This window comes from Aethalodelphis obliquidens, unplaced genomic scaffold, assembly GCF_003676395.1.
Source record: "Aethalodelphis obliquidens isolate GAN/ISIS:26980383/991018 unplaced genomic scaffold, ASM367639v1 scaffold17, whole genome shotgun sequence".
In the NCBI taxonomy this organism is placed as follows: Eukaryota; Metazoa; Chordata; class Mammalia; order Artiodactyla; family Delphinidae; genus Aethalodelphis; species Aethalodelphis obliquidens.
Window position 1 is genome coordinate 22680241 of NW_020837961.1, and position 21055 is coordinate 22701295.

Below are 21055 nucleotides of genomic sequence, written 5' to 3' on the forward strand. Positions count from 1 at the left end.
GCTCCTGAAAAATATTGTGTGGTTGGACATGATACAGAGGAGCCAGCAGGTATAAATGTTGTAAATGATAGTTAATTAAATGTTTTTGAGAAATATCCTGCAAATTAAGTTTTAAAAGCCTTTCTAAGGCCTGTCAGAGACTGGTTAATTAGGCCATTCTGCTATAAGGATTTCTTAGGTCACATTCAGCCCTAAAAATATGTGGTTCTTGATAATTTTGTGTATTGGGAATCACACAGCAGTCGCTGTATGCTTACTGAGAAACAGGGTGTCCGTAATATGAGGGACAGATGTCAGGTTAAGCCTGGGATTTTTTTCTCCATAATAAAAATTGGGCATCTCATGAAGGGGGTAGAATAGTCAATCAAGAAAATTTAGCTAGAAATTGTAAAATAAAATTACCTTGCCAGGAGGAGCAAAGTAATTGGGCTTTTAGTTGAAAAATTGAAAGTAGTACAGTTTTTGTTATTAACGTTGACTGTACTATGAAAGTTCTTCAGGATGATTATACCTAACCATTTAAGGGTTGTGCTGTTGCTAGTGGCTTTTAGACCTTGTTGACACCGATGACCTCACTTGAAAGTTATAGACTCTTTCCCAGGAACATGGACATATATCAGAATATTTTCTTCCTAGGAGTTTGTGCCAGTTTTAGAATCCAGTTCTACACCTTGCCAAATGAATTTGCAGTTTCTTTATAAATAAATAAATAAATAAGTGCTTATTCACATTTGTTCCTTTCGTGGCCAAGTACCTAATAGTGTTCTAGTCTGAAATCATTAATATTTACTGAGCACTTAATATGTGTCAGGCACATAGATGAATATGGTTCCTTATAAAAGTTCTAATAATCTGGTAGGGGGAAGTTTTAAGTAATACTGTAAGGAGACAGGCTCCTTTTCCTTAGCAGTGTTTTTGAGCTGTTATTTACTGAGAAATATTCTGAGGAAAGGGTAGGAAAAAAATTCAGCCTTCTTTCATTATTTATACCTTTTACTGTAATCACCCACTTCCAAAATAGCTCCACTTGACAGAAAGTGTAACCTTTGAATCCTGTGTTCTGTGTATTAGAAAAGAAATCCATTCTTGTATACGGTGATGAGTGTTGCAACAACTGTGATATTTCTGTAGAGAAATTTTAAGACTGTGGAGCTTCAGTTTCATCTTCTGTAAAGGAGGGTACTGAAAGAGAATGGCCTTTAGGATCTGTCATTCTGTAGAGTTATACTAGGATTTTGCTCTCTACCTTGTTCGCTTCATCTGTGATTAGGTACTCGACTTTAGTAAGATTTGGTAAAGACTAGTGTAATCAGTATTTTTAAAGTTACTGAGATTTGAAGGATGCTTATTAAGGATTAAGGCAATTTAAAAATATTTGTGTAGGTGATACCCATCCACTGTATTTAGAATTTTAATTTCATAAAAACAATTTTTAATTTTAGGAACAAGAGCTGAATGCTCGAGCCCGGGCCCTACAAGCTGCATCTGCATCCTGTTCATTTCGGCCCAATGGATTTGACGACAATGATCCACCAGGAAGCTGTGGACCAACTGGTGGTGGGGGTGGAGGAGGGTTTAATACAGTTGGCAGACTCGTATTTTGATGCTGAGAGAGTCCAAAATGCACTGGTCACAAAACATCCAATACTATGACTGTTTAAATGTCAGACTGTAACAAATATCATATCTATCTTTTATTTTTCTTTTCATTAGACCGTTATACAAGAAAACATAGTGCTTGTTTTCATTTTGTTGACAAAACGTTTATTAACAAAATGCATCATTGGGAAAAAATCTACCTCTTAAAATTCCATTTTCTTTTATGGTTAGACATGCTTGACCAAAAATTTTCAGAGGCAAATATGTACCTGGTCCCTAATTAAGCTGCATTAAATTTAGTAGAGGCAATTAAATGGTCCTGTCCTCAGTTCTACTGAACAAAAGATAGATTTCATTTAGCATCCTTTATAAAAGAATTGGTGTTAGAGGTGAAGGAAATATTGTTAGTAAGGAAAGAAAGAAAATCTTTTATTTCCTGTGTAGTTACCCCATTATTAAATTCAAGTCTTTGAGAATACTAGAGATGATATAGTCTCTCATGAAGGCAATAACATAAACTTTTATCGAGCTGTAGTACTTTTCAGGTTTGTTCAGTGCTGTCTTCAGCATCACTGTATCTACATTTCAAGTACAAATGTTTTAAAAAAGGATTATTTATACATATGTGCTGAATTGATTTTAAGAAAGGTGCATGATCCTGTAGGAGCCACATTTTTACCTAAAAATTGCTAACTTTGTAGTGTTTCTAATTGTTTGAGGATTTTAAAAATTCTATTTCAGGGAGTATATCTTCTGTGTGTTTTGAAGGAGGTGAGTTCTGTATGTGCCTTGCAGTACTGTAATTCAAAAATAGGAATCTTTGGCTGCGGAAAAGTTTTTTACAAATGAAATGTTAGGAAGTAATTTTTTGTGCTAATGTTAAAATTATAACCTTTTGAAAGGTATTAGATTTTCCTGAAGTAAAATCTGATGGTTCTAAATCAATAAGTGTAATAGTTTGTTTTTAACTCTTCGAAGAATTCAGAGGAAATCAACCTAGTCAAGTAAAAAAATTTTTTCGATTTTGTTACTTAATCCTCAGAATATTAAACATTGATCACATATTTTTAGAGTTATACATTTGTGGGGTTTTTTGTTTTTTCTCATTTGAGTCATGCGTTTTGCACAGTTGTTTCTGTTTCACAGTTTCAGATAAAATGTCGAAATGTCAGCCCCTGTGGTCCCACATTTTCTTTTGCCAGGAAACTGGAAACAAGTCACTTCTCCTGGGTCTTGATTATACAGTATTTAGAAGTTATCCCAATTGTCCCCATTCCTAAAAGTTTTAACTTATCCATGGTGTACATTGTTCTGAAGATTGGTCACATATTTATTTTGAAAACATTTTAAGGAAAGAATGTTCTTTGGTGATTTGGGGTTTATCTTTTTCCCAAGCTTTTAATGGCAGTGGTTAAAAACAGAACTCCTCATCTTCATTCTACTACTCCACTCCTAACCTGTTTCTAGTCACCAGGAAGATTAGGAAAACTGACTGGATTAGTTAAAAACTGGAAATTCTTTTGCAGAATTGAGACTTCTCTTGCCTATAAATCACTGAACCAGAAAGTTTTTTTTATCAACTGTCTTTCCTCTGGACTTCCTATTGTTCTAATAATGAATGTCTAAGCTATGCGTTCAGTTATCCACTGGCTAGATAATGATTTATAGTCAGACTATATCAGTCTTAGCATCTATTGAAATTGGTAAAGTCATGTAATACTTGGTGGGTTGATAGTGGGCTCAGCTGCTTCTACTAGAAACTTCCATAAAGACAATTAGACCTACACAAAGTTTTATCTATGAAAATAGCAAGTCATTCAAAGATTTTTATGTGTCAAGGTAATACATATTGAATTTTCAAAATGATAAGAGAAAGATGAAACTCTCGTTATATAATAATACTGAGCATATTTAGATAACTTCATACCACTACCAAAGACTGGAAATTAAAGATTTCCTTTTAAGATTAAAAATATAGTAACATTAATTATTTGCTGAACTTTTATTTATTTTAGAGAAAATTGTTAATTTTTTCCTTTTTTTTAAAACATTTTTATTGGAGTATAACTGCTTTACAATGGTGTGTTAGTTTCTGCTGTATAGCAGAGTGAATCAACTATACATATACATATATCCCCATATCTCCTCCTTCTTGGTCTCCCTCCCACCCCTCTAGGTGGACACAAAGCATGAAGCTGATCTCCCTGTGCTATGTGGCTGCTTCCCACTAGCTAACTATTTTACATTTGGTAGCGTATATACGTCCGTGCCACTCTCTCACTTTGTCCCAGCTTATCCTTCCCCTTCCCCATGTCCTCAAGTCCATTCTCTACGTCTGTGTCTTTATTCCTGTCCTGCCCCTAGGTTCAACAGAACCATTTTTTTTTTAGATTCCATATATATGTGTTAGCATATGGTATTAGTTTTTCTCTTACTTCACTCTGTATGTGAATTTTTTTAATTGAAGTATAGTTGATTTACAATGCTGTGCTAATTTCTGTTGTACAGCACAGTGATTCAATTATACATATATATACATTCTTTATTATATTCTTTTCCATTTTGGCTTAGCTCAGAATATTGAATACAGTTCCCTGTGCTATACAGTAGGACCTTGTCGTTTATCCCTTCTATATGTTATAGTTTGTACCTGCTAACCCCAAACTCCCAGTCCATCCCTCCCATGCCCCTCCTCCGCCTTTGCAACCACAAGTCTGTTCTCTATGTCTGTGTGTCTGTTTCTGTTTTGTAGATATGTTCCTTTGTGTCATATTTTAGATTCCATGTATAAGTGATATATTGTCTTTCTCTTTCTGACTTATTTCACTTAGTATGGTAATCTATAGTTCCATCCATGTTGCTGCAAATGGCATTATTTCATTCTTTTTTATGGCTGAGTAGTATTCCATTGTGTATATGTACCACATCTTCTTTATCCATTCATTTGTTGATGGACATTTACATTGTTTCCATGTCTTGGCTATTGTGAATAGTGCTGCTATGAACATAGGGGTGCATGTATCTTTTTGAATTATAGTTTTGTCTGGATATATGCCCAGGAGTGGGATTGCTAGATCATATGGTAATTCTGTTTTTAGCTTTTTGAGGAACCTTCATACTGTTTTCCATAGTGGCTGCACCAACTTACATTCCCACCAACAGTGTAGGAGAGTTCCCTTTTCTCCACAGTCTCTCCAGCATTTGTTATTTGTAGAGTTTTTAGTGATGGCCATTCTGACTGGTGTGAGTTGGTACCTCATTGTAGTTTTGATTTGCATTTGTCTAATAATTAGTGATGTTGAGCATCTTTTCATGTGCCTATTGGTTATCTGTGTGTCTTTGAAGAATGTCTATTTAGGTCTTCTGGCCATTTTTCTATTGAGTTGTTTCTTTGTTATTGAGTTGTATGAGCTGTTTGTATATTTTGGAAATTAAGCCCTTGTCGGTCACATAGTTTGCAAATATTTTCTTCCATTCCGTAGGTTGTCTTTTCATTTTGTTTATGGTTTCCTTTGTAAATTTCATTAGATCTCATTTGTTTATTTTCGTTTTTATTTCTATTGCCTTGGGAGACTGACCTAAGAAAACATTGGTACAATTTCTGTCAGAGAATGTTTTGCTTATTATCTCTTCTAGGAGTTTTATGGTGTCATGTCTTATGTTTAAGTCTTTAAGCCATTTGAGTCTATTTTTATGCATAGTGTCGGGGTGTGTTCTAACTTCACTGATTTACATGCGGCTGTCCAGCTTTCCCAGCACCCATTGCTGAAGAGACTGTCTTTTTTCCTATTGTATATTCTTGCCTCCTTTGTCTAAGATTAATTGTCCATAGGTGTGTGGGTTTATTTTGGGGCTCGCTATTCTGTCCCATGTATCTGTATGTCTGTTTTTGTGCCAGTACCATGCTGCTGTGATTACTGTAGCTTTGTAGTATTATCTGAGGTCTGGGAGGGTTATGCCTCCATCTTCGTTCTTTTTCCTCAGGATTGCTTTGGCAATTCTGAGTCTTTTATGGTTCCATGCAAATTTTAGGATTATTCTAGTTCTGTGAAAAATGTCATGGGTAATTTGTTAGGGATCTCATTAAATCTGTAGATTGTTTTGGGCAGTATGGCCATTTAACAATATTAATTCTTTCAATCCAAGAGCGTGGGATACCTTTCCATTTCTTTGAATCACCTTTAGTTTCCTTTATTAATGTTTCACAGTTCTCAGCATTTAAGTCTTTTGCCTTCTTAGCCAGGTTTATTCCTAAGTACTTTTTTTTTTTTTTGGTGCAATTATAAAAGGTAGTCTCTTTTTTACATTCCCTTTCTGATATTTCATTGTTAGTGTAAAGAAATGCAACTGATTTCTGTATGTTAATCTCGTATCCTGCTACCTTGCTGAATTTGTTTATCAGTTCTAGTAGTTTTTGTGTGGAATCTTGAGGGTTTTCTATATATAGTATCATGTCATCTGCATGTAATGACAGTTTTACCTCTTCCCTTCCAATTTGGATACCTTTTATTTATTTTTCTTGCCTGAGTGCTGTGGCTAGGACTTCAGTAGTATGTTGAATAAAAGTGGTGAGAGTGGGCATCTGTATCATGTTGTATTGATTTTAGTGGGAAGGCTTTCACCTTTTCACCGTTGAGTGTTATATTGGCTCTGGGTTTGTCATAAATAGCTTTTATTATGTTGAGATATGTTCCTTCTATATCTACTTTAATAGGAGTTTTTATCATGAATGGATGTAGAATTTTGTCAAATGTTTTTTCTGCATCTGTTGAGATGATTGTGTGGTTTTTGTCTTTTGTTGATGTGGTGTATCACATTGATTTGCATATGTTGAACCATACTTGTGAACATGGGATGAATACCACTGGTTGTATAAAATCCTCTTCCTGTATTGATACTTTTATCATGTTATAGTGTCCTTATCTTTCTTTATGGCCTTTGTTTTAAAGTCTATTTTGTCTAATATGAGCATTGCGACCCCTACTTTCTTGTCATTTATGTTTGCGTGAAATATCTTTCTCCATCCCCTTACTTTCAATCTATGTGTGTCCTTTGCCCTAAAGTGACTCTCTTGTAGGCAGCATATTATAGGCTCTTGTTTTTTTTATCCAATCTGCCACTCTTATGTCTTTTGATTGGATCATTTAGTCCATTGACATTTAAGGTAATTATTGATATGTATTTATTACTATTTTAAACCTTGTTTTCCTGTTGTTTTTATATTTCTTCCTTGTCCCTTTTTCTTTTTTGCTTTTCCTTTTGTGATTTGATTTTTTTTTTTTTTTTTTGGATTATACTTATGTTCTCTTCCCTTTGGTGTTTGTGACTTTATTGTATGTTTTTGATTTGTTTTGGTTACCCTGTTTTTCAAGTATGTTAACCCCTTCCTACATCTACTTTGCCTTAGACTGGTAGTCATATAGGCTCAAATGCATTCTTTAAAATAAAATTAAAACCAAAAAAAGAATCTAAATTTTCTTTCTCTCCTCCCCCACATTTTGTGATTTTGATGTCCTCTTTTACAGCTTCATGTTCATCCTTTTGCTGTTCCTTGTGGTTATCATCACTTTCACAAATAGATTTTTTTTTCTTTTTAATCTGTATACTGGCTCATTTAAGTGATTTACTTTCCTATTGTGATTTCCTCTTTCCTATAGCTTCTTGCCTCTTTTCTATTTAGAGAAATCCTTTCAATATTTCTTTTAGGATAGGTTTAGTATTGCTGTATTCTTTCAGTTTTTGCTTTTCTAAGAAATTCCTTATCTCTTTCTATTTTAAACGGTAATCTTGCTGGGTGGAGTATTCTCGGTTGCAGACTTTTCCCTTTCAAGACTTTGAATATATTTTGCCATTCTCTTCTGGCCTGTAACATTTCTGTAGAAAAATCAGCTGATAGCCCTATGGGGGTTCCCTTGTAATTAACCTTGTTTTTCTCTTGCTGCCTTTAGAATCCTTTCTTTAACATTTGCCATTTTAATTATAATATGTCTTGGTGTACGTCTGTTTGGGTTCATCTTCTTTGGAACCCTGTGCTTCCTGTACCTGGATATCTGTTTCCTTCTTTAAGTTTGAGAAGTTTTCAGCCATAATTTCTTCAAATACATTTTCAATCCCCTTTTCTCCTTCTTCTCCTTCTGGAATCCCTATTATGCATAGATTGGCAGGCTTTTAATTATCCTATAGGTCTCTCATACTGCTTTCATTTCTTTTCATTTGGCTTTCTGTCCGCTGTTCTGACTGGGTGATTTCCATTATTCTATCTTCCAGATCATTTACTCATTCTTCATTCTTACTTCATTCTTACTGCTGTTCATTGCCTTTAGTTCAGCTTTTGCCTCTGCAAATGAATTTTCTGATTTTCCTTGGCTCCTCCTCCTATTTTCTAGTTCCTTTTTAAAGTAATCTGCATTTCTGTCGACAGCCTTTCTAATTCCTTTAGTATTTTCATTATCTCCTCTTTAAACTTGGTGTCTATTAGACTGAAGAGGTCTCTTTCGTTGTTCTTTCAGGGGAATTCTCTTGGTCTTTTAAGTGGGAGTGGTTCCTCTGCTTCTTCATTTTACTTACATTTCTCTTACTCTGAGTTTAGGAGAAACAGTTATCTACTGTGGTCTTGGAAAGCTATTTATACGTGGGAGTGTCCCTGTGCACCTTGGGTAGGTTTATTATTTTGGGCGCAAGGGCTCTTTTTAGTATGGATGCCTGCCACCTTTTTCCTCAGCGTGTGCTGGCTGTTATCCCCTTGATAGGGGATACACAGATGTGGTGGTTCGTGCACCCTCCCAGAGCCCTCAACAGGGCAGTGGTGGCCAGTACGCACTCCCAGATCTCAACAGCAGAGGCTTGTGCATGCTCCTAGATCCCACAACAGTGGTGGCAACGGCTGGCACACACTCCCAGATCTCTCAGTGGTGGCAGCTCACACGTGCTCCAGAGCCTGCAACGGCAGAGGCAGCAGTTGGCACCTGCTCCCTGATATTTCAGCAGTGGTGTGCATTGGTGGCAGCAGCTCACACCCACCCCCAGGGCTCGTGACAGCAGTGTCCTGTCACCTGAGAGTGCGCACATGGGGAAAGAGTCTCCTATGGCAGGGCCGGGCCCTCCCCTCGCCCGCCCCCCAGCAATGGCGCCTCACCTCTACAGCAGGCCAAGGATTCGTCTACTTGCACGCTCGGTTACAGCCACATCACACTCCAGCCCTTTCAGGCTGTCTCCTCACAGCCGAGCCCAGTCCTCTCCCTGGGCCTGACCTCTGAAGCCTGAGCTTCAGCACCCAGCCCCCATCTGCACCAGCAGACATGCATCTCAGGCTGGGGATTGCAGGGCAGCAGCACTGACAATCTGTTCGTCTCTCTCCATTTTGCCTCCCAAAAACAGGTTGCTGCACTCTCCTCCGAGGCTCCAAAGCTTCTCCTCCATCCAGGCTGATCTCCCCACCAGTGAGAGGACTTCCCAGGGTGCAGGAACCTTTCCTCTTTCACAGCTCACTCCCAGGGCCACAGGTCCCATCCTGATTCCTTTTTTTTTTTTTTTCTTTGTCTTTTGTCCTACCTGGTTACATGGAGATTTTCTTGCCCTTTTGGAAGTCTGAGATCTGCTAGCATGCAGTAGATGTTCTGTGAGAATAGTCCCACATGTTGATATATTTTTGATTTATTTTTGGGAGGAGGTGACCTCCATGTCCTACTACTATGCCATCTTGATCGCTCTTCTTATTTGCTGAATTTAAAGTATTAATACCTATGGAAGATTTGGAACCAGAATAATGAGACACTTCATTCAAAAACTCATCTAACTGACCCTTTTCAATAAGCTAATACTAAGGATTGCTAAGGATCATTTTATTCCTCAGTAATTAGCATCTCCATTGCTTTCATGCAGCTTTATTTGATTGTCGTATTTGGTCTTTTCTTTCTCCCATATTCCTAACCCTTGTACTTTCCTCTGACTCTTGCATATAAGGTCTGACTGAAGGCTGACTAGAGAACTACTGTTTCTCTTTAGTTCAGCCTAAGGTAATCAGTTTAAATGAAGCTGCTCATTGCTGCTGAGAAGAGTACATTAGGCCTCACTAACAAAAATAAAAAACTAGAAATCTAAGTCTATTCTTTCAAGGATGTTTATTGACACATTGAGAAAAGTAGAATTTTTTTCCAGAGAGATATAGAGAGAAGAAAATACATGTGATGTTGTTGGATATGTAAGCCCTTGTAACCCATCCACTAAGAAAATGCCTGTGCACCTCTGACTCATGACATTTACATAGCTCATGTTGGAGAAAGGAATGTAGCTCATTCCCCAAGTATCTTCCCATCACTTCTCTTCCAGCTGAATAATCAGAGAAACAGGGCAGCATTGTGTTAGAGATCCCTGACTTTCGTTTCCTTACTTTAAGTTTCCAGAAGAATCCTTTGGATGTAGAAGTAAAGAGCTCTCATAATGTCTAGAGGTATTGTGGGACTTTGTGGCAGGTTCAGAAGGCCTATTATATTTTTAACTCACATTTGGAAAGAACAAAAGTATTTCGAAAGTAAGTCTTAACCTCAAATCCATAATGTTCTTTGTCATTTAGTTCCATTCTTTTTATGATAATGTTATTTACAAAAGCAGTTATATTTTCATAGACTACCTCTTCAAAAACTTTTTGCTACCTCTTTTAAAAGGGGATTGAATGCTTATTGCGTGCCCAGCACAGTTTAAGGAAGACATAATTGGCATAATCTGTCCAGTACACATATCTTAATATAAATCACCATTTTGATGTTGTATTCTTAGTTCCAGTTCTTAATTCCCAGTATATATTTTCCTATGATTATGCACTTCACATAATATGCACTATACAAAGAGAGCTTTTTAAACGAATATTTCAGAGAAAATAATATATATATGGCATCTTATCTCATAAGTGTTATACTTTGTATATATTTTTACCCTCTGTTTTTTCTAATAAGTTTAGATTTCTGAAACTAAATAGTCCTGAAGTAATGGATAAGTTCTTCACATCTTAGGAAAACTTATTAGGAAATGTTAACTATGATTAATAACTTAGTAACATAATCTACAGGAATAAGGTTAAACCTTGGATAATGTGATCTTGTAACTAACAGGTTAAAGTGAAAGCAAGGAAATTTGAATTGAAGTTAACCCAATGACTCTCTTCCACTGGAAGGGAACCAGAAAGCGTGTTGCCATTGTTGCTGCTCATGGTCTTCTTTCAGTAGTGAAGGATGTCACCTTGAAGACAAAGCCTACACACAAAGGAGGGCAAAGCAAAGCAAAGCAAAGCAAGAGAATTGTAGAGAAATAGTGCTGGAGTCCTGACTGTACTTCACTCAGTCCTCATGACCCGAGTTTCTTGCTATACCAGGGATGGAATAAGAACTAACTGAGAGGAGCTTGGGACAAGATGGCAGAGTAGAAGGATGTTGGGCTCACTTCCTCTCACGAGCACACCAAAATCACAACTGCTGAACAGCAATCAATAAAAAAGACTGGAACCTGCCAAAAAAGGTAGTCTTCATCCAAGGATATAAAGAAGAAGCCACAAGATGGTAGGAGAGGCGCACTTGTGATATAATCAAATCCCGTACTCCCTAGGTGGGCAATCCACAAACTGGAGAAAATTATATTGCAGAAATTCTCCCACAGGAGTGAGAGCTCTGAGCCCCACGTCAGGCTTCCCAGCCTGGGAGTCTGGCATTAGGAGGAGCCCACAGAGTATTTGGCTTTGAAGGCCAGTGGGGCTTGATTGCAGGAGCTCCACAGGACTGGGGGGAACAGAGACCCCACTTTTGGAGAGTGCACACAAGGTCTCACACATACCGGGACACAGGGCAAAAGCAGAGTTTTCATGGGAGCCTGGGCTGGACCTACCTGCTGGTCTTGGAGTGTCTCCTGGGGAGGCGGGGTGTGACTATGACTCTCCCTGGGGATGTGGACACTGGTGGTAGAGATTTCAGGGAAAGTTCAGCTATGTGGACTTGAGGAGGCAGACGTCTTGCTTGTGTCATCAGCGTGAAGACCTGGCCCCACCCAACAGCCTGTAGACTCCAGTGCTGGAAGCCTCAGGCCAAACAACCAACAGGGTGGGAACACAGCCCCACCTATCAGCACACAAGCCACCTAAAAACTTCCTGAGCCCACAGCTGCCTCTAGACACACCCCTTGACATGGACCTGCTCACCAGACTGCCAAGACCCAGCTCCACCTACCAGTGGATAGGCACCAACTTCTCCCACCAGGAAGCCTGCACAAGCCTGTAGACCAACCTCACCCACCAGGAGACAGACACCAGAAGCAAGAATACTACAATCCTGCATCCTGCAGAACTGAGTCTGCAAACACAGAAATTTAGATAAAATGAGATGGCAAAGGAATCTGTTCTAGATGAAGGAACAAGATAAAACCCCAGAAGAACAACTAAGTAAAGATAGGCAGTCTACCCAAGAAAGAGTTCAGAGTACTGAATGTAATGATGATCCAAGATCTCAAGAAAAGAATGAATGCACAGAGTGAGAAGTTACAAGAAATTATTAACAAAGAATTAGAAAATATAAAGAACAACCAAGCAGAGTTGAAGAATACAATAATTGAAATGAAAAATACACTAGAAGGAATCAACAGCAAAATAAATGAGGCAGAAGAGTGAATAACTGAGCTGGAAGACAGAATGGGGGAAATCACTGCCATGGAACAGAATAAAGAAAAAAGAATGAAAAGAAATGAGGACAGTTTAAGAGACTTCTGAGACAACAATAAATGCACCAATATTTGCATTATAGGGGTCCCAGAAGGACAAGAGAGAAAGAAAGGGCCTGAGGAAATATGTGAAGAGATAACAGATGAAAACTTGCCTAACATGGGAAAAGAAACAGTCATCCAAGTCCAGGAAGTGCAGAGAGTGCCAGGCAGGTTAACCCAAGGAGAAACCAAGACACATAATAATCAAACTGACAACAATTAAAGACAAAGAGAAAATATTAAAAGCAACAAGGGAGAAGCAACAAATAACATACAAGTTCATCCCCATAAGGATATCAGCTGATTTTTCAGCAGAAACTCTGCAGGCCAGAAGAGAGTGACATGATTTTTTAAAGTGATAAAAGCAAAAAACCTATAACCAAGAATACTCTACCCAGCAAGGCTCTCTTTCGGATTCGATGGAGAAATCAAAAGCTTTACATACAAGCAAAAGTTAAAAGAATTCAGCACCACCAAACCAGCTTTACAACAAATGCTAAAGGAACTTCTCTAGGTGGAAAAGAAAATGCCACAACTAGAAACAAGAAAAGTATGAAATGGGAAAGCTCACCAGTAAAGGTAAATATACAGTAAAGGTAGGAAATCATCCACACACAAATACATCAAAACCAGTAATCATGAGATCAGGAGAGTACAAATGCAGGATATTTTAAAATGCATTTGAAATTAAGAGATCAGCCACTTAGAATAATCATGTATATATAGACACTGCTATATCAAAACCTCATGGTAACCACAAACCAAAAATCTATAATAGATATACACACAAAAAAGAAAATGGAATCCAAACACAGCACTAAAAATAGTCATCAAATCACAAGGCAAGATAACAAAAGAGGAAAGGAAGGAAAAAGATCTACAAAAACAAATCCAAAACAATTAACAAAATGGCATTAAGAACGTGTATATCAATAATTACCTCAAATGTAAATGGATTAAGTGCTCCAACCAAAAGACAGACTGGCTGAATGGATAAAAACACAAGACCCATATATATGCTGTCTACAAGACACCCACTTCAGATCTAGAGACACATACAGACTGAAAGTAAGGTGATGGAAAAAATATTCCATGCAAATGGAAATCAAAGAAAGCTAGAGTAGTAATACTCATATCATACAAAATAGACTTTAAAATAAAGACTGTTACAGGAGAAAAAGAAGGACATTAAATAATGATCAAGGGATCAATTCAAGAAGAAGATATAAAAATTGTAAATATATATGCACCCAACATAGGAGCACCTCAGTATATAAGGTAAGTGCTAATAGCCATAAAAGGTGAAATTGACAGTAACACAATAATAGTGGGGGATTTTAACAACCCACTTACATCAATTGAAAGATCATCCAGACAGAAAACAAATAAAGGAAACACAGGCCTTAAATGACACATTAGACCAGGTGGACTTAAGTGATATTTATAGAGCATTCCACATGAAAGCAGCAGAATACACATTCTTTTCTAGTGTACATAGAATATTCTCCAGGTAGATCACATGCTGGGCCACAAAGCAAGCCTTGGTAAATTTAAGAAAACTGAAATCATATCAAGCATCTTTTCAGACCACAACACTATGAGTGAAAATCAACTACAAGAAAAAAACTGTAAAAAACACAAACACGTGGAGGCTAAACAATATGCTACTAAACAACCAATGGATCACTGAAGAAATCAAAGAGGAAATCAAAAAATACCTAGAGATAGGGCTTCCCTGGTGGCGCAGTGGTTGAGAGTCCGCCTGCCGATGCAGGGACACGGGTTCGTGTCCCGGTCCGGGAAGATCCCACATGCCACGGAGCGGCTAGGCCCGTGAGCCATGGCCGCTGAGCCTGCGTGTCCAGAGCCTGTGCTCCGCAATGGGAGAGGCCACAACACTGAGAGGCCCGCATACTGCAAAATATATATATATATAGAGAGAGAGAGAGAAAGAGAGAGAGAGAGAGAGAGAGAGGGAGATAAAAATGAAAACACAATGATCCAAAACCAATGGGACACAGCAAAAGCAGTTCTAAGAGGGAAGCGTATAGTGATACAAGCTTACCTCAAGAAACAAGAAAACTGGGCTTCCCTGGTGGCGCAGTGGTTGAAAGTCCGCCTGCCGATGCAGGGGACATGGGTTCGTGCCCCGGTCCGGGAAGATCCCACATGCCGCAGAGTGGCTGGGCCTGTGAGCCATGGCCGCTGAGCCTGCGTGTCCGGAGCCTGTGCTCCACAACGGGAGAGGCCACAACAGTGAGAGGCCTGCGTACCACAAAAAAAAAAAAAGAAAGAAAGAAAAAAGAAAACTGGTGAATAAATAACCTAACCTTACAGCTAAAGCAACTAGAGAAAGGAGAGCAAAAAAACCCCAAAGTTAGTAGAAGGAAAAATATCATAAAGATCAGAGCAGAAATAAATGAAATGGAAACAAAGAAAAAAATAGCAAAGATCAATGAAACTAAAAGCTGGTTCTTTGAAAAGATAAACAAAACTGATAACCCTTTAGCCAGACTCATCAAGAAAAAACAGGGACAGGCACTGAATGAACAAAATTAGAAATGAAAAAGGAGAAGTTAACAACAGACACCACAGAAGTACAAAGGACAATAAGAGACTACTACAAGCAACTGTATGCCAATAAAATGGACATAGAAGAAATGGACAAATTCTTAGAAAGGTACAATCTCCCAAGACTGAACCAGGAAGAAATAGAAAATATGAACAGACCAATTACAAGTACTGAAATTTAATCTGTGATTTTAAAACTCCCAACAAACAAAAACCCAGGACCATATGGCTTCACAGGCAAATTCTATCAAACATTTAGAGAAGAGTTAACATCTATCCTTCTGAACTATTACAAAAAAATTGCACAGGAAGGAACACTCCCAGGCTCATTCTATGAGGCCAGCATTACCCTGATACCAAAACCAGACAAAGATACCACAAAGAAAGAAAATTACACACCAATATCACTGATGAACTTAGATGCAAAAATCCTCAACAAAATACTATCAAACTGAATCCAACAAACATTAAAAGGATCATACACCATGATCAAGTGGAATTTATCACAGAGATACAAGGATTTTTCAACTTCCGCAAATCAAGCAGTTTGATACACCACATTAACAAACTGAAGAATAAAAACCATATGATCATCTCAATAGATGTAGGAGAAGCTTTTGATAAAATTCAACATCCATTTATGACAGTAAAAGTGTCACTCACTGTTTGCAGATGACAGATACATAGAAAATCCTAAATATGCTACCAGAAAACTACTAGAGCTTATCAGTGAATTCTGTAAAGTTGCAGGATACAAAATTAACACAGAGAAATCAGTTGCATTTCTATAAACTCACAATGAAAGATCAGAAAAAGAAATTAAGGAAACAAACCCATTTACCATTGCATCAAAAAGAATAAAATACTTAGGAATAAACCTCCCGAAGGAGGCAAAAGACCTGTACTGTGAAAACTATAAGATGCTGATGAAAGAAATCAAAGATGACACAGATTGAAAGATATACTGTGTTCTTGAATTGGAAGAATCAATATTGTTAAAATGACCATACTGCCCAAGGCAGTCTACAGATTCAATGCAATCCTTATCAAATTACCAATGGCATTTTTCATAGCTCTAGAGCAAAAACAAATCTTAAAATTTGTATGGAAACACAAAAGACCCCGAATCACCAAACAATCTTGAGAAATGGAGCTGGAGGAATCAGGCTCCCTGGCATCAGACTACACTACAAAGCTACAGTAATCAAAACAGTATGGTACCGGCACAAAAACAGACTTATAGATCAATGGAACAGGATAGAAAGCCCAGAAACAAACCCACACACCTACAACAAAGGAGGCAACACCATAAAATGGAGAAAAGACAGTCTCTTCAATAAGTGGTGCTGGGAAAACTGGACAGCTACATGTAAAGAATGAAATTAGAAAATCCTCTAACACCATAAACAAAAATAAACTGAAAATGGATTAAAGACCTAAATGTAAGGCCAGATACTATAAAACTCTTAGAGGATAACATAGGCAGAACACTCTTTGACACAAATCACAGCAATATCTTTTTGGATCCATCTCCTAGAGTAATGGAAATAAAAACAAAAATAAACAGATGTGACCTAATTAATCTTAAAAGTGTTTGCACAGCAAAGGAAACCATAAACAAAATGAAAAAGACAACCTACAGAATGCGAGAAAATATCTGCAAACAGTGTGACTGACAAGGGATTAATCTCCAAAATATATAGATAGCTCATACAACTCAATATCAAAAAAAAAAAACCAATCAAAAAATGGGCAGAATATCTAAATAGACATTTCTCCAAAGAAGACACACAGATGGTCAATCACATGAAAAGATGCTCAATACTGCTAATTATTAGAGAAATGCAAGTCAAAACCACAATGGGGTATCATCTCACACCAGTCAGAATGGCTATCATCAAAAAGTCTACAAATAATAAATGCTGGAGAGGGTGTGGAGAAAAGGGAACACTACACTGTTGGTGGGAATGTAAATTAGTAGAGCCACTATGGAAAATGGTGTGGAGGTTCCTTTAAAAACTAAACATGGAGCTACCATATGACCCTGCAATCCCACTCCTGAGCATATATCTGGAGAAAACCATAATTCGAAAATATGGATGCACCCCAATGTTCATAGAAGCACTATTTGCAATAGCCAAGACATGGAAACAACCTAAGTGTGCGTCGACAGATGAATGGATAAAGAAGACGTGGAATATATATATCAATACAATGGAATATCACTCCATCGTATAAAAAAAGCCATAAAAAAGAAGGAAATATTGCTATTTGCAACAACATGGATGGACCTAGAGTTTATCATACTAAGTGAAATAAGTCAGAGAAAGACAAATATCATGAATATCGCTTGTATGCAGAATCTAAAAAAATGATACAAATGAACTTGTTTACAAAACAGAAAGAGACTTGCAGACAAAGGAAACAAACTTATGGTAACCAAAGTGGAAAGGTGGAGGGAGGGATAAATTAGGAGTTTGGGAGTAACATATACACACTACTGTATATATATAAAATAGATAACCAACAAGGACCTATTGTATAGCATAAGGAACTATACTCAGTATTTTATAATAACATACATTGGAAAAGAATCTGAAAAACTGAATCACTTTGCTGTACACCTGAAACTAACACAACATTGTAAGTCAACTATACTTCAGTTTAAAAAATAAAGAAAATTTAAAAATAAAGAAAAAGATAAGCCAAAAAAATTTAACCCAATGAAGCTTAAAAAAGAACTCTAAAATATAAGTTCTTCCATATACATTCTTAAGCATTTACCAAACTGTCATATCATTATAATGTTAGCCTTATTTTTTGTTTTACTAAGTTAATTTTCTTACAGAGTCCTTTTTGGAAGTGAATGAACCTCAAAATGAATGAGGGATTTAAAAAAGCAAGGATTCAAAGTAAACAGTTCTTTAAAAAAAAATAGGGTTTCTCTGGTGGCACAGTGGTTGGGGGTCCGCCTGCTGGTGCAGGGGACGTGGGTTCGTGCCCTGGCCCAGGAGGGTCCCGCATGCCGCGGAGCGGCTGGGCCCGTGGGCCGTGGCCGCTGGGCCTGCGCGTCCGGAGCCTGTGCTCCGCGACGGGAGAGGCCGCGGCAGTCAGAGGCCCGTGTACCGCAAAAAGGAAGGAAAAATAATAAAAAGGAAAAAGTTAGCTTATAAAGAAACTGCAGGTTTCCTATATGAAAAGAAGTTTTGCTATAGAAATAATTTTAAAGAAATAAAGAGTTTTATTCAACAAATTAACTATCTGGGTTTTACAAAATCAAAGGGATTTGTTATGTAAAACCTTTAGCCACAGTGTTACATAACCAATGTGGATTTAAAATTAAAAATAGAATCTAAGAAGTCAGCCAAGTGTGTAGCCAGCTCTCTGTGTCAGTTATGGCCTGCAGTCGTTTTTCTCTTAATAAATCTCATGTTTTCAAGTTTTGCTTTGTATGCTAGACACACACACACACACATCTTGATTTCAGAGGGATAAAAAGGTTAGCCTTTCCTGGCTAGATCAGCAGTTTTCAACCTTGTATTATGTTAGTAACACTTGGAAAGCTTTTAAAAAATAATACCATGCCTGGCCCTGCCCCTGCCCCAGGCCTATTAAATTACATGGGGAGTGGGCACCAATATTTTCTGAAGTTCCTCACATGATTTAAATGTGCAACCTTGGTTGAGAACTTCTGGGTTAGAAAAGGAGTTGTTTTCTCTAGGGCTTTTATCTAAGGACACTAACATGTTGAGTGTCTATCATGTGCTGGATACTGATAGATATTTATATGTCTTGTTAACTTATATCAGCCCTGTAAGTGAGTTCATACCTTTACCATCCCTTACTCTTTTATGGATAAAGTGAAGACTCAGATTAAGGAACTTGCTCAAAATTTTGAAGCTAAAAAATCAGAAATTGAGATTTTTAAAAATCATAATTGAGATTTTAATCCAGGTCTTCAGAACTCCAAAGTCAATGCTCTGACAGAGGGACAGTAACAAGTAGGAGAAAAATGTGATCAAAAGACTTAAGCAAATTACATATTAATAAGGGTTTGCAATAAACTTAATGAAATAAAATTTCTATAATCTGTATCAATTATACTTTTGCACTCCAAACATTATTCATAAAAGGAAAAATGTGAGACCTGCTTTGTTAAAACTTATATGGTTGAGAAACACGGTTCTGAGCAAACTCATTTGCTACATCTGTTTAATCTCTGTTTACTAGCCTTATTTCTTCCATTCTTCCTTTTCTGTCCTCCCAAGTCATACTGGACCTTGTATAGTTCTTATTCAGACAACATTATATACTTGCCATCTCTAGGCTTTTGCACATGCAAGTCTCAGTATAGCACACCATTCCCCTCACCCCACTTTTCCCTCCCTGTTTTCATTTGACTAATTCCTGCTCACCTGTCAAAATGCTCAAGTCTTCTCATAAAAACGTCCCAAACTGACTAGTCTCCCCTTTTGTCCTGGGTTGTGTCTTGTGCTTCTCCTTGAAAAGACCATGGCTTAGTAATGGAGCTAAATTAGCCTTAAAGGCTGATCCTCTATAGCAACAAAGATTAAAAGCAGGTCTTAACACAAACAGGCTATTTTAGTTAGCATAAAATTCAAGTTAACTCATGTATAAGCCAGAATGACTTCCTTATATCTCAATATGTGAAATTTTCTTTTATCATTTCCCTGTTACAATGACAAGATGTTCTTTCCAATCTCCTTCTTCTACTCTTCCTGCGAAAGACCCTGCACCCCACTAAATCATGTTACACAAACATATAACTATAATCCAGGTACAAACATTTCCCCAAAGACCCTATTTTTCTATAAAACAATAGGTCGATGCTTATATTTAACTCTTAATAAACACTTAAATTTTGGGGGAGGAAAAAAAAGCTGACTTTCAAAGGCTCAAACTCATCTGTAAGTAATTTAACTGCATGCAGAACAAAATCCAACACTCTTTAAAGTAATATGACAAACCCAGTACTTAAGAAAATAAAATTCACAATATTCAGGATCTGATAAAAAAATTATTAGGCATTCAAAGGAGGAAAATATGACTCATACCAAGAAGAAAAACCAATCAATAGAAACAGACTCAGAAATTATGGAAAGGAAGGAATTGACAAACTAGGAGCTTAAAAGAATGTAAAGAAAAATATGAACAAAATGAACAAAAAATATGAATAAAGAAATGGGAAATCCAAGAAGCTCAACAAACCGTCAACAGAATAAACATAAAAGAAACTACACTGGGCTTCCCTGGTGGCTCAGTGGTTAGGAATCTGCCTGCCAATGCAGGGGACATTGGTTTGAGCCCTGGTCCGGGAAGATCCCACATGCCGTGGAGCAACTAAGCCCATGCGCCACAACTACTGAGCCTGCATGCCACAACTACTGAAGCCTGTGTGCCTAGAGCCCATGCTCCACAACAAGAGAAGCCACCACAATGAGAAGCCTGTGCACCACAACAAAGAGTAGCTCCCGATCGCTGCAACTAGAGAAGGCCCGTGCACAGCAACAAAGACCCAACTCAGCCAAGAAAAAGAATCATTAAAAAAAGAAAAAAAGAAGCTACACTAAGGCACACCATAATCAAATTTGTTAAAAACAGTGATAAAGAGAAATTCTTAAAAGCAACTGGAGAAAAAGAACACATTACATATGGAACAGAGGTTAGCACACTATATACAGCCCTCAAGCCAAATCTATCATGCCTCCTGTTTTTCATAAATAAAATTTTATTGGAACACTGACACAACTATTTATTTACCTATTGGCTACGGCAGTTTTTACACTACAATGGCAGAGTTGAGTAGTTGTGACAGAGACCATTTATCCTGGAAAGCCAAAAATAGTTATTAAAGTACTTTACAGAAGAAGTCTGTGATACCTGATATAGAAAAACAGCAGAAAGACAGCAGTCTTCTTACTAGAAAATATGCAAGCTGGAAAGCAATGGAATCATCTAAAAAGTGCAGAAAGAAAAACTGCCTAGTGAATATTTGCTATATTACACAAGTGAAAATGTCATTCAAAATGAAGGTAAAATAGACGTTTTTAGACAAAAGCTGAGAATTTTTTTTTTTTTTTAGTATTTGCACTACATGTACGTTAAAGAAAATTCTTGGCTTCCC

General features: G+C 37.4%; 1 protein-coding gene across 2 annotated transcripts in view; it reads left to right on the top strand.

Annotated features, from left to right (window-relative positions):
* USP38 (ubiquitin specific peptidase 38) overlaps positions 1-2675 on the top strand; it is a 33850-nt gene extending 31175 nt beyond the window's left edge. For both annotated transcript variants that reach the window (XM_027117069.1, XM_027117070.1), the window contains one exon: positions 1443-2675. In XM_027117069.1, the coding sequence (XP_026972870.1) occupies positions 1443-1604 (162 nt within the window). In that variant the 3' untranslated portion in view covers positions 1605-2675. The remainder of the gene's footprint in view (positions 1-1442) is intronic.
* The last annotated feature ends 18380 nt before the right edge of the window (positions 2676-21055 follow it).